Raw genomic sequence first — 13,942 nt, 5'->3', positions numbered from 1 at the left:
ACATCTGAACCATCCAAGAAACATATTTATGCTTGCATCTGCAAATCAAGTTTTGTATAACAAATGAGTGAGATAGTTATAAATGACAAGTTATGGCAGAGGCATTTTACCATGTTTACTATCAGGACTATCCTCGTCTATTAAAATATTGTGATGATCTCAACCTGTCATGTATGTCAACTTGTTTTGGTTCTACTTGGGCACCTGTGCTTTTGTAATTAGATTGATCTTCACGCCCAGCCACAGCTGACAATAATCAGCTCAGCTGAGCTCACAGCAACAGCAAGCACTGGGTTGAGGTTTACTATCCTTTGATTCCTTGCTCATATTTTCTTATGATTCCTCCCCTCACAGAGAGGCATATACAGTATTTTTTTTCCTCTGAGCACAGCCATGCTGTTCCAAAGAAATGAGAAATAGAGTGACCACCAGTGTCTGAGCTGTTAGTTTGAGTCTGGAGCTTGCTGGTGGGAGTGGGTGCTGTGGAGTGTGGACTCATTACTATGGCTCTTCCTTTTGGGTGAGTGGATGATAGTTTCCTGTGCATGCATGGCAGATGATGGCACATTGTTGGCAAGAGTTTTCAATTTCATTCTCTACCTGTAAACATTTTCAGGGTTTCTTGGCTGTTATGGGGCTGCATTTGTTGTGTTCAAAAAGGTAGGAATTTCAGATCTCAAAGGATACAATTACACATTCCATTGATTTGAACAATAACACATTTCATTTGATTATAAATTGTCTGTTTTTAGGATACAATATTGTACATGGATATCCTCTTGGTGTGGATGACTCCAACAGTAAAGGGTGGGTGTATGCCCCACTACAACAGTTATATACTGAAGTATCTTCAAACGTCCCTATGCAAGGTTACCCCCATAACCCCAGGGAGGAGTTTAATGCCCCAGAAGATAAATTAAAGCAATTGTATGTGACCTCCACTGAACCTGTGGTAAGAAAACCTGCATATGGAAGTACTAGCCATGAACGGCCCCTTCATGGTTTTATGCAACGACAGAAAACAAATGCAGATGCGATGGGTATCCGTTTTCCAACAATAAGAGACTTTAAACTATTTGTGGACTCTATGAAGAACACTTTCCTGAGGCCAGAAAGTTCTGTGAAAGTACATTTTCAAACAGCCCGGGACATGATAGAAAATGAAAGACTTTTGAACACTCAACAAGCTAGCAACGAGTTCCAAGCTGGTGGTGGGCCTTATTCTAGTGAAGAAAACCCTGACCAAAATCAAGTCGTTCCAGAACAGGACTGGAATGAAGTTGAACCTGTGGATATGGTGTCTGAAGAGACTGAATGGGCCATCAACTATATGCCAAGTGAAAACACCTCTATTCATGCGAACCCTCGTACCATCTCTACTCAAAGTCTCCTCTCCAGCACCAGTGATTATGATACTCAACAACTGTTTGGCAGAGGGCCTGATCCTGGACCCCATTTAGCAAGAAAGGAATATGCCCCTAGTTATTACGCAAGTAAACCATTCGGCAGAGTGTCTGTAACTTATCCAAGATCAATTCTGTCTAGTGTGTCTTCTGCACAGGATCCTTCTTTTAGTGGCCATGTGGACAAACACCAGGTTAACACTTTGAGTGTGTCTGATGGTTTCAGCCGCCCTGTAAGTGAATCCTCTTTGGAATTTGTCCCTGAGTCAAATATCCAACAGTCAAACTATGCATCTCCTTCCAGCAGTTTTGAAAGCCAAAGTAAACAAATGACGCAACAGACCGAAAGCAATACAAATCAAAATGGTTACATCACCTCTGCACAAAAGCCCTCAAGTTATTCTGTTGAAAATAATCATCCATCAAGTTATTGGTTTCAGGTCAAACCACACGGTCATCTCTCCATCCCAAATCTACTGCCCAGGGGAATGGGGAAAGCAACCTCATCTCAGAAATATCAACTCCCCCCGGACAAGGAGACGGTAGACATCCAGTGGGGCATGTCAGGTTTTGATTCAAGCTCAGGCCAGGCATCACCTCAGAGTAGCAGTGGATATGTGAGTTTTCAAACTCCTCCAATTAATTCAGCTAATGTGCCAAAGATAGACCAATATAATGAGGTGGCTATCCTCAATCCCAGAAACGATGAAAGTTACCCATTAAATAACAATTTAGTCTATAGACATGTCACTGATCCTGCTGATTATCAGAAGAAAGTCTCATCTATAAAGCAGCCAGTCAAAGCACATGTTGGCAATGTGAAACAAACTACCTCTCTCTTCGGCCAGAGGGGCCAAGATGGCTACCTGGGTGACCAAAGAATCCATCCTGTTCATCCATCCATCACTACTGCACAGGAAATGGGTCAGCAGAAACCGGACAACTCACTGCAGAAACGCATCACCATCAGCCAGGAACCAAGACCAAGATCCATGACAAACAAAAGCAGTATCCAGAAGCCTTTTATATCTAATATGCTGCCAAATACACTGCAGCCTGGTATACCCAGTGTCTCAAGACAAAATGAAGTTGGTTCTCAAGAGAGTGGTGGATTTGTAAATGTAGCCAGCATGAACCCTATTCCACCTGTCAACCTGTTTCTACATGTACCAGCCAAAAGTCAAGGAAAAATGCCCCCCTCCATGCTGCAGAATCAGGCCAGCATCAGAGCCTATAGACCTTCTCCAAAGCTGCTTGAATACAAACATTTTTATTCTAGTCCTGTTCAGGATGGTGCTCGTCATCAAAGTGATAAATATTCAAGTTCTCAAAGGCTTAATTCTCCATATGACCCATATATGCCCAATTATGTGGTCCAGTCCAGAGGCAACTATGCAAGGGGCAAAGTGTCTTTCTCTCAAACCCGCTACAGCCAACTGCACCTATCTGATAATAAGGCTACAAATGACAAATGGAAACCTGCCCAGAGGTCATCGTAGAAATAACACAAGATCCCATTATGTGACGGCCTAGGATCTCAAAAGGTAATTCCTTTTTAAACTAAAATATACCAGTAACCTAAAATAGAATTATGTACTGTAGTAACCCTCCTGAATTGTCTGTGAACACTGCTGGACATTCCACTTTTTTCTTCATTTGAACACTGCTGACTATACCATTCCTTAAGCCCAAACCACACCAGTTGCAACTCCTTGCAACAAAACCATTAAGGTCAACCACACCAATGCAACTTAAGGTTGACCTAAAACTGTTTTATTGCAAGGAGTTGCAACTGGTGTGGTTTGGTAGCTGCAATCTGTAAAATCCATATCCTACCCGGGATTGGAACCCCAACTTCTACCACTCTTTAAAGACATAATTATTGCTTGGTCAGGGAATATTACACTTATGAGTTCCAGGCAGAAGTAGGGGTCCAAGGCACCAGGGCCTACATTTATCAATAACTGTAGGGAACCGACCTATATTGGGTAGTATTCTCTCTCAAACACTCACATACACTGTAACATAACATGTTACAGTGGACACCATTGAACATTTCAAATGATGTTTTATGTAATTGGCACCAAAGGGAAAGTGTACAAGACGGTGGTGAGACCAGCTATGTTTTATGGTTTAGAGACAGTCGCACTGAGGAAAAGACAGGAAGCAGAGCAATATGTAATATATTGGAACATATCATTTCAGCCACATAGGGAGTTTGGGAGGAAGTTGTCTCAAACTGTACCTGAATCATAACATGACCATTTGAGGCCACAATAAGCAAAAGCCAGATTGTGTCAAGTAGAGGTTTTTAATATTGTAACTATTTGTAGTGCATTTAATCCCTTTTTTATTTTAGGTCAGCTGAGCCGGTGATTGACCTACTCTCCTTTGTGTTTAGGTAAGTATTGCCATATTACAAATTAAATTACCATTATACATTTTGATAACAAGTTCTGAACATGTATAGTATATATATAATATAGTATATACATATAGCCATGACTAATATATTTTTATTCTTTCAATAGGAGCTGTTGCTACATCTTCTGGAGTGAATATTGTACCTTGTCTTTCTGCTCTAACCATAACTAATCAATAAAGGAATTACAGATGTGTTTTTCAAATCCTGTGTCATGACTTTATCCCTCAAATAGCTACTGATTAAATATTTCAGTTTCAAAGTCTCTGGCATAGGTCCCTAAGGGTCAGGGTGCCTGTTTGGGGGGTAGCATAGCGTACCTCAACGTGCGTTATGCCCCCCTAGTGAGGCCTTTCACTAGGGGGGCCTTTCACTCAGGTGAAAAGAAGGTGGTTGGCTTGATGGCTCGGGTATATCAGAGGAGACTCATGGAAGGATCAGAGAAGCAATGAATTGGAATTGGCTTACTAAATTGGGAATATGAAGGGGAGAAGAAATATGTTTTGCCTTTTACAGTATATGCAAATGGTACATCTCAGATTTTGTTATATCTGCTTTAATAATTCTGTTATTTATTTTACTTTAGAAAGATACAAGATTGATGTCATTATGTATGCCTGCCCCTGAGATTTATGCCACTGAAAAAAAAAGAAAAATTGCCAAAACAACGCCACTGTACAACTGCTTGTGGCTGTCATTCCTCTTCTCAAATTCTATGAAAGAAGAAGAAGAAGAAGAAGAAGAATTAATTATTATCACCAAGTTGTCAATCATGGGCTTTACTGCAGGCCTACCTGAAGCAAGAATTTAGTGCATTTCTTCTGTAACAGGAGTAGGCTTTCTCAAACCGATTATAGGGCAGCTGGAAGAGAATATGGAATAACATTGTAAAGGGCACCAAAACAACCATTCTAGCCACATTTCTATTTTGACGTATTCTGGGATTTACACAGTAAAATCCCCAGTGTACCTTAGAGTTAGACTGTATAGATGGACACTTAACGGGTCCATTTACATGTGTACACTTACTACACTCCCGGAGTTAAAGCTGCAATATGTAACTTTTCTGTTCTACCCCAGATTTGAGGCCCGGGTGATATTTTTCTGAGCTAATGAAGCCTGCCTGCTTGCTCTAGGGAGAAATTAAAATGTGACCTTCAGGTCAAAATTCATGTCAAACGAGAAACGGGGTCGTGTCCAATGTAGACACGGGATCTAAATGTCTCAATAGTGTCACCTATGCCGGGAATCCAGCCTGACGGCGTGTCGTGGGTTCGAGTCCCGAGCCCGTCGGCCTTTGCTGCATGTCTTCCCTCATCTCTCTCCCCCTTTCCTGTCCAAAAAATTACTGTACCCTATCAATTAAGGCAAAAAGTCAAAAAAATAAAGAAGAGCAGGGATGCTAAATACAACCATGCCAATTGTATTTATATTAGCCCTACATTATACCACATAGATTGGACAAAAAAACATAATAGAGCTTTAAATTAACACTAAGGATTTTACTGTGTGTAAGTTGACTTGACTTGTGATTGCAAGTGAGCATGGTCGAACCATACTTTACCTCATTTTGCTCCACAATGATGGTGTCCACAGTGCTTTTTGCCATGGAGGTTATGTGTTCTGCATCATCAACAAATTTTTGCCTCAAAATCAAATTAAAATAATTAAAGGTAAAGAAAAAAAGAATTAGCCTTTGGCACACTGGCAGTTGGTATACAACAATCAAAACATCATTACATAAAATACACAAATGCATTAAAATACTATATGCATTCCCATAACGCATCAACAGTGATGGGATGTAGGGATTAGGTGGTGGAGCTATTTAAACATTTTTTTTATTTAAAATGTCCACTGCAGTTGGCACAAACGACGTCTTGTAACCCTTCTGTTACTGTTCAATTATATAAATGTAAATTGTTACATCCTCTGACCTGTTTATTATTTTCCTGCAAGTGATATCTAGGACACCATAAAGTTAGTAAATTATAAAAAAATTGCTAAAACATGTGCTAGAACTCTCAACTGTTCATTATGATTGCCATTATGTCAGTGTCAGAAATTATGTGCATATAAGACATTTGCAATAACGTAAAAAATATAAACATCATGCATGCAATGAATATATTCAGTCCCTGAATCAGTGCTTCCTGGAAATATAAACGTCTGGGTTTCCGAGGCTGGTGCTTTAAAAACTTGACAAAGTGGGCCACCAAGTGTCCAATTATGGAATTTCACATGTTGCACCTACCAGTCAATGGAGTCCACATTCAGATGTCCCTGAAAGGCCATAAGTTGACTTTCAAGAACACGTAATGGGTCTTCGGGACAAGATAGGGAAGAAGCCGCCAATAAGGCCTGTTGACAGAACAGAAAACACTGTAGTTGTAGCGAGTTGACACTTGACAGACACATTAGCACAGAGAACGTTAACGTTTTGTAAACTTGTTACTTTGGCTATCTATATAACGTTACCTCATATATCTGTGGCAAGAACTGTATGTACTCTCTCGGAGCAGACTCTGTGTTTTGTAAAGATGCCATATTATGCAATGATGAAAGGAGAATATCCAGGTATACAAAAATAAATGATGGCAATTATTCAAAGATAGCCTAACTTTAGCCTACGAACTGTCAGCTCATAGTTTACTGTTGCCTGGTAACTACCGGTACACTGGGTACACCCCCCCCCCCCTCCGAAAACATGTTGGCCAACTAAGATGTTCCAAGGGATTTAATAAAGTAGAGGTCCGGATGAAACATCATAACTCCAAAATGTTCATTTTTCAGGAAATGAAAAATATACATTTTTAAGGAAATGAATAAAACTTTATGTTTTTTAAACGATGCAATACTGCCTCATCAAAGTTGGTGTTGTGACATTAGATATTGTCAATAACTTGCATGAGAAGGATAGGAGAGAGGTGGTGGAGTTAGCTGTTTTAGCAAACAGTTTGAGGGTCCAATGGAGTTCTGAGGTTTTGTCCAATGCTTTTTTTACTACTTTCCATTGGTTCAATATGTTCGAAACAACACACAGATGTAAAGGGTGTTCAATAGCACTGATTTATGGGAAAAAAAAATCAAGAACCTCAAAAATGGAATTATGAGTTTTCCTCCGGACAGAGACGATTATATATATATATATATATATATATATATATATATATATATATATATATATATATATAAATGCGCCACATCTCTGTATGTCTGATCTGTAATCCACGTAACTCGAATCGTTCGCCCCACCGGTGCCCGGTGTCGAGTCCGTCGCATAGCCGTTTGTCCAGAACCAGCACAAAAGCTCTGCCCAGGCTCTGGACCATCCTGATCATCCCTATATCTCCATATTATGGCTCATATGGCTCATCACAATTATGTTCTGACATCTGCATCTAGACTCCATGTCGGACCCACGGTTGTCCAGAACCGCCACAAAAGGCCTCTGCCCAGGGCAGGCTCTGGACAGAGGCCCTAGAGTCTTTTTTTCATCTTCTTTTTTGAGGCCCTAGATCTCCATATATGGAGCTGGCCTGTTATGACATCACAATATGTTCTGACATCTTCTGCATAGACTCCAGACTCTACAGTACAGACTACAGAGTGACTAGTACAGTATGTATGGTACCATTACAGTACAGTACCAAACAGTGCAGTACAGTATGGCACAGTACAGACTAGTAGCCTACAGTACAGTACAGTACGGTTCAGTAAGTACAACAGTACAGTACAGTGAGTATGCCTACACTCCAATGCATTGCACAGCAATGTGTGCCCTGTCTGTATGTCCACTTCAGCATGGCAACACACACACACACACACACACACACACACACTGACCACTACAGCGTCAGCAGCAATGTTAGTACAGCGTAGTACAGTACAATACTTGATAGTTGTTCCAGCCTGTGGGATTCAGCCAACTCTGTGAAACTTTTGGTCGGCCACTGTATCAGCGCAGCTCAGCTGTCTGTGTCTGCTTGGGAGTTGGGAGTCCAAAACGGAGCATAAAGTGTTGTTGACAACTCTTGCTAGTCGTGTTGTTGAAAGTGAGCTTATGACAGTGTCAAAATGCGTCTGGTTGGGTTAGAACGATTTTTGCTCGAATATTCTCAACGCTAGCGAATTAGAAGCCCGGGGTGGTCGTATTAGAAAGGGCATTTGATTCACAAGGTTGAAACAGGTTTAAACATTTGTTGATCCAGCTAGCTAGTTACTATAGCTAGCATCAGCTGGGTACCAGAGATCACGCAGCAGCATGGGTGATGGCGGTGTCACTCCCAAGCTGGGAAATATGAAGACGCTGCTTGGGATCGTAGCCGGGGCTGGAGCCTCCTATGGGATCTATAAACTGATCAGTGGAGAGAACTTCAGGAACAAGAAGAACGCTGCCAATGAAAGTCGGGCTGTCAAAAGTAGCCGACCCGGCGAAGTAACCTTACAACCCGGGACCCTGTTGGCCAAAGTGTCGGGTCTGGAGATGGTTCGTCCCCGTGGGGGTGACAGTCCCGAGGACGTTTCATCTAGTACGTATAGCTTAATAATATCTCTACTCTAGCAAGATGACGTTATTATAAAGTGTCAGGTTTTCAAAGTTGGTCTCTCACAGCTATAGGGGCTGAATTTAATCCACAATCCAATCCGTGTTTTGTTTTGATTGATTGAAATGTCTATTTCACAGTATGTAGAATGGTTACAATTCAAACGACATTTCAACGACATTGTTCACATTCGTCATCATGTAGAATAAATATATTATTTTGTTCTATAGGTGACATCATCTCAAAGACACCCGGGAGCCTGGAATCGCAGCATCTGAAAATGTTGCTGTCACTTCTTCAGTCCAGCAGTAATCCATCTGACACAGCTCAGATCCTACTTACCTTAGGGAACAGTTCTGCCTTTACTGTAAACCAGGTATATTCAATCTTTGCCCTATCAACAAGAACAACGGACTGAACAAAAATGTGAAGGATTTAATAAAAATCACATCCGTGTGAAGTGAGGGGGGCTCTTATCATCTTACAACATCGAGGAGGGAATTCGTATAGCTTGGAGCAGCTATAAATGTTAGTTTATTCAATGGTCATCTAATCCATGTCTATTCACTTATAAGAACAATTCTTTTTTCAGGTGATGTAATGATGTAAAAAAAAACCTGTCAAAACAAACAAATTGTTAATGGGATTTAATGTTTTTGTTAGGGACAAAACAAACATTAATTTCAATTCTCTTCATTGTCAATGGTGTTTTTAAAAAACACTAAACTGCCTCCAATTCTCTAAAGTGCCTCCCCCTGGCCAGCCGGGGCGCCTGATGGAGGGGAAAGGAACGTGTTCCTTCCACGCTATGTCCAACCAGGGAAACTCCTCCCTGTCAGGTGAAAAGAAGCAGCTTGGACTCCTCATGCATAGAAGGAAGCATGAGGTCAGTCCGCTGCCCCCCCAGGTTGATGGAGGGTGTGTATAGAGCCCAGGATCACATTAGATAATTGACACAAGGGTGATAAATGGGTTACAAAATCTTGGGATAAAGAAATATAAAATATATATATATACATTGAACTAAAAACAAACATTAAACCTGTATATAGGACGGGCGCCCCTCAAAAATGTAGTCCAGTCAACCCCTGTCCGTATGCGTAGCAGTGCTTCTGTAAGATTGCATTGGGAAAACATGGCACTGGCTGAACAACCGCTTTGTAAGCGGTTGTTTTGTAGTTGTACCAGTTATTTGTGCTATTTAACTCCACTATTTCCCTTATAATCCTTCCTAACTGATGCATACAGTATACATTTGAGTTTTGACATATGTGTGTGACACAGCTTTGTTACTCCCAAAATGTTATTCTGCTCTGCTCCTCACTCAGGATCTCATCCGAGAATTTGGAGGTCTTCACGTCATTGCTGGCTTCCTTTCAGATCCCATGCCGGAAGTTAGAGTACAAACTCTGAACGCCTTGAATAATTTGAGCATGAATATTCAAAACCAAGACCACCTGAAGGTGATTGTGGTTATCACATTGAATGTGGCCACTTGAATTCTGGTATATCCAGCCATTTATGCATTCAAACATGTTGGACACGACAGGCTCATGATCTCTTGCCTTTTGTAGGTTTATGTACCACAAGTGCTGGAGCTGATCGAGATGTCTCCAGTGAATTCTGAACTTCAGCTAGCAGCCCTTCGGCTGCTGACCAACCTTTCTGTCACAGACAATTACCATCACCTGCTGAAGGGATCAGTCACTCTTTTACTTTCTCTGCTCATTGTGAGCAGTGAGGCGTTACAGGTTAGTTGGCCCCTTCCCTTTTTTCATCATACCTGACCTGTGGATGTTTACTTTAACCCTGGCATCCCTATTATTTTGGTCATGTCATAGGTGAAAATTAAACAAAACATACATTCATACATTTTTGAGAAAATGTAAATAAATGTCAAAAATATCGAACATGGGTATTTTCACATGGCTTACGTGGTTAAAAGGTACCGCATATATCATAATCTATAATGAATCACACCTGTTCTGAGACAATTGGTAAAAACTTCCCAATAATCTGTTGGTAATTACAATGGTTTGCTTTTCAGATTCAAGCTTTGAAAGTCCTTGTAAATTTATCATCTAATCCAGATATGATGGATGACATTGTACAAGCTCAGGTAGGATTTATTTTCCCCTAAATTAACAACATGCTGATGAATGTTTTTGTTTTGTTTTATTTTTTTGATTGTTTGTAGTAAATCCAAGTAAGCTTTCATCAAACCAGAAATGTCCTTATGACTTCTGTTCTGAAGTTATTTGATCTTGTGTATTGTGTGATGTGAATGGGATCCTTACTTTCAAACATATTGCTCACCATTAGTAACCGTATTTAAGCAATAATACTGGAGTAGTATTGTCATTGTGATTATATCACGGCTGCTACCTGCTGCTATCTGTTGGCATGACTTGGAGTGCCTTACATGCATGTAGTCATGGTATAATTTATATATCACGGGCTGTTATGTAATTCAGTTGCCAGTGATTTGCAGGCAGATTCACCCTCAATTTTAATAAAGCATAGCAGTGTCTTATTGTGATTATAATGGAAATATCATGGGGAGTTCCAGTATAATTTGGAAGTATTTTAAAATTAGTTGTGAGCTACTAGAACTTATGGAAATTCCTTTTCCTTTATTCTTGTCTCAGGTGCCATCCTCCGTTGTACTCCTGTTCGATGCACGGACAACCTTATCCGTGCTTCTGCGGTTGCTTAATTTTGCAAGTAACTTGAAGGCCTGGAGGCCCTCTGCCCAGGTGGCTGATGAACTGAGGAGGAAACGGGACTGTCTGTTTCGGGTTCTGCTAGATGAGTCCTCTCCACTCCACAGCAGGCTGGTCCAGCTGCTCTCACACCCTGATGGGGAGGTCCAGGCCCAGGTGGCCTGTATTTTGGCATAGAAAGGCAGAGCAGCGGGAGGGCTTTGCTTCCACAACTTTTACTCGGATGCCCTCCTTTCCCAGAGCTTTATGACGCACCATCACTCACCTAGGGCTGGGCAATATGGTCAAAATATAATGTCATTATATAAAACATTGATCGATATATTGGGGGGATGACTTGGTATTTACACATTATTATTATAATTACATTTTTTGTAGCTTAATTTCATACAGTGAGAGAGAGAGACAGGGAAGACGTGAGAGAGAAGGTGGGTAATGACATGCAGCAAAGTAGTGGGTTGTACCCAGATTAGACTGGGGTAAATTGCAGGAAGGACTATACGCTCTGCAAAACAGCAACAATGATTCGCCATGCAACTCCTGTCCTTGCAACATGGGCGTTCCACACCCCCATAGGGAGTGCAGTGCCCGGCATCGAGTCGGTTGGACCCACGGTTGTCCACAAACACCACAAAAGGCTCTGGTCAGTCTCTGCCAGTGGGCCAAATTAGCCCAATGTCCAGCCTCTGCCTTAGCCAATTGATTGCCATGGCAACCCCACACCTGCCAATTGATTACTTAACCAGTCCACTTTTCACAGTCAATTTGCACTCTTTAGACACAGGCACACAGACAGATACAGAGATCTCCATGACAGACAGATACAGAGATCTCCATGTGGGACACAGACAGACAGACAGACAGACAGGGTATTGCATACTACAGAGATCTCCATATAGGGCACAAAAGGGACACAGACAGATAGTTAAAACTTGTGCTATGACTAGTTGACACTGGGTATTATTAGGTTCCCAAGTTGCATCATTCCCAAGTAGGCCAGAGGCCGACGGGCACGTACAGGTCTAGTCGCTGTAATGCAGCCTTTAACCAGACGATATCTAGTCTCATATCACAATATCTATATAATATTGATATATTGCCTAGCCCTAGCATTAACCATAGTTCTGTCAGCATCAACCTGAAAGCACCCCTCTATTATTTTCAGTTTTTCAGCTCTATACTGCAATGCAAACTGCAAACGGAAGTAAGGAAGGCACGCTGCCACTGGCCATAGTGGCCAATCTCAGCGTGTCTACCAACGTCCCCTTCTGTGACCCACGTGGAAGTTGGGTAAGCTTCTGCGTGCGTCCTGTGAGATACAGACGGCCCAGAGCCGAAGGAGACATCTACTTTTCTTTGTCTATGGTGGCAACGGCGTGGCATTTCATATAGCAAGATGTCCACCATGTGAACATGGTCTACTGACCATCTTTGACAAATACTACATTTTGCGTGCAAAGTGCTACATTTCCTAATCATCCCTGCCTCCAAATCCTCAAGATCTCTAGGTTAAGGTGAGGTTGAGTAATTTTCCCTGTCAATCTCCCAATCTCTCACTCAACACTTTTGTGAGAATTGACCTACTGCTGCTGCCTGTTTGTCAGATGCAGTTGGCCTGCAATGTTCCACTGTGCCATCTTTGCCTGCAAAGGCATCAAGAGAAATACTTCAACCCAAACACACTGCCAAAAATGGAATGAGAAGTGGTCACTACAACCTGTACAAAAGCTTCCAATTTACTATGCCTGGTCTGTGAAGAGTCATTCTGCTAGAAAGATGGTTTCTTACTGCACATACCTTTGAGACGGATGCACAGCTCCAGTGCTCATACTGAAAACGCTGGTCCATACCGATAAGGATAACCTATAGCATTTATACACTGGATTCTGTTTTGTTTCTTTGTCACTACAAATTTGACAAAAGATAATGCATGCACCTTTACCAAAGCACTGAATAACAGTGACGCACACATTTCACATGTGTGATATTTATTCTTCCTTTGGAAATATATCTTTGTTTTCATGGAAAATTACTGAGATCTAGTCACATCCCAGGCTTGTGTACTGCCCTGCTGTCATGAGATGGTAAATGACAGAACCACATGTTGCCTAGCTGGAGAACTGGAGCTGTGGACCCACACTGCTGCCTTCATATATACTGACTGTACACTAGATTGTTTACAGAATGTGGTGGGGTGTGGGGCCTGTCAAACCTCTTGTTTGCATGTAAAATATATATATTTGTGTTTTGAATGGGGTTTCTTTTAAAGTGACCATTTTATGACATGATGAGCCAGTCCAGGTGTATGTAAATGCTGCACAATTTTGATGTATGGACACTTAATGGACCTGAATCCAACTTCTCAGGCATATGTTAAACCAAGACAGATATGGTAGCGGGGGGGGGGCATTTACTTACGTAGTCGTAGCTTATATTGAATATTTATTTTTATTTGAGTTTGTTGCTCTAGGAAGGCAATACATACCTGTATATTTGTTTTGTCTGCTTGTTCAATAAAAATATTCTGTTTTATTATTTCACTTGTGTCATTTGGCCTACATTATATTATTGTCTCCTTTTATCTCTATAGGTTCTTTTAAAAATCGTACAATCGTGAAATATGAATAGTTAGAATTTGGTTTCTGTCGGGGTTACATAACTGGAGAAATGGGAACAAAATTTGTTCCCATTTCTCATACAACATGATATACCAAATAGGTCTTTTTTATATCATGGTATCATGTATATCATGTTGTCCCTTTCTTTAACTTACAAATAGATTACACTTACACATCAATATGGGATAAAAACACAGACGGATGATACGGAAATGGAAAAAAAAAAAAT

At 41.0% G+C, this 13,942-nt stretch overlaps 2 protein-coding genes across 2 annotated transcripts; both read left to right on the top strand.

The window, feature by feature from the left end:
* The first annotated feature begins 428 nt into the window (after positions 1–428).
* On the top strand, positions 429–3,990 carry LOC308313759 (uncharacterized protein). The gene is made up of 5 exons (XM_080761058.1): positions 429–520; positions 617–660; positions 753–2,947; positions 3,763–3,804; positions 3,935–3,990. The coding sequence occupies exons 1-3, from the start codon at positions 504–506 to the stop codon at positions 2,900–2,902; spliced, it is 2,211 nt and encodes a 736-aa protein (XP_080617184.1). The 5' UTR covers positions 429–503; the 3' UTR covers positions 2,903–2,947; positions 3,763–3,804; positions 3,935–3,990.
* Positions 3,991–7,826: 3,836 nt separating this feature from the next.
* armc10 (armadillo repeat containing 10) lies at positions 7,827–13,618 on the top strand. The gene is made up of 6 exons (XM_080762422.1): positions 7,827–8,357; positions 8,603–8,748; positions 9,701–9,835; positions 9,947–10,123; positions 10,420–10,491; positions 11,021–13,618. Exons 1-6 carry the CDS (start codon positions 8,090–8,092, stop codon positions 11,270–11,272), a joined length of 1,050 nt encoding a protein of 349 aa, XP_080618548.1. The 5' UTR covers positions 7,827–8,089; the 3' UTR covers positions 11,273–13,618.
* Positions 13,619–13,942: the final 324 nt, after the last annotated feature.

This window comes from Protomyctophum bolini, assembly GCF_963924005.1.
Source record: "Protomyctophum bolini genome assembly, chromosome: 4".
In the NCBI taxonomy this organism is placed as follows: Eukaryota; Metazoa; Chordata; class Actinopteri; order Myctophiformes; family Myctophidae; genus Protomyctophum; species Protomyctophum bolini.
This window is presented reverse-complemented; position numbering and strand designations above follow the sequence as displayed.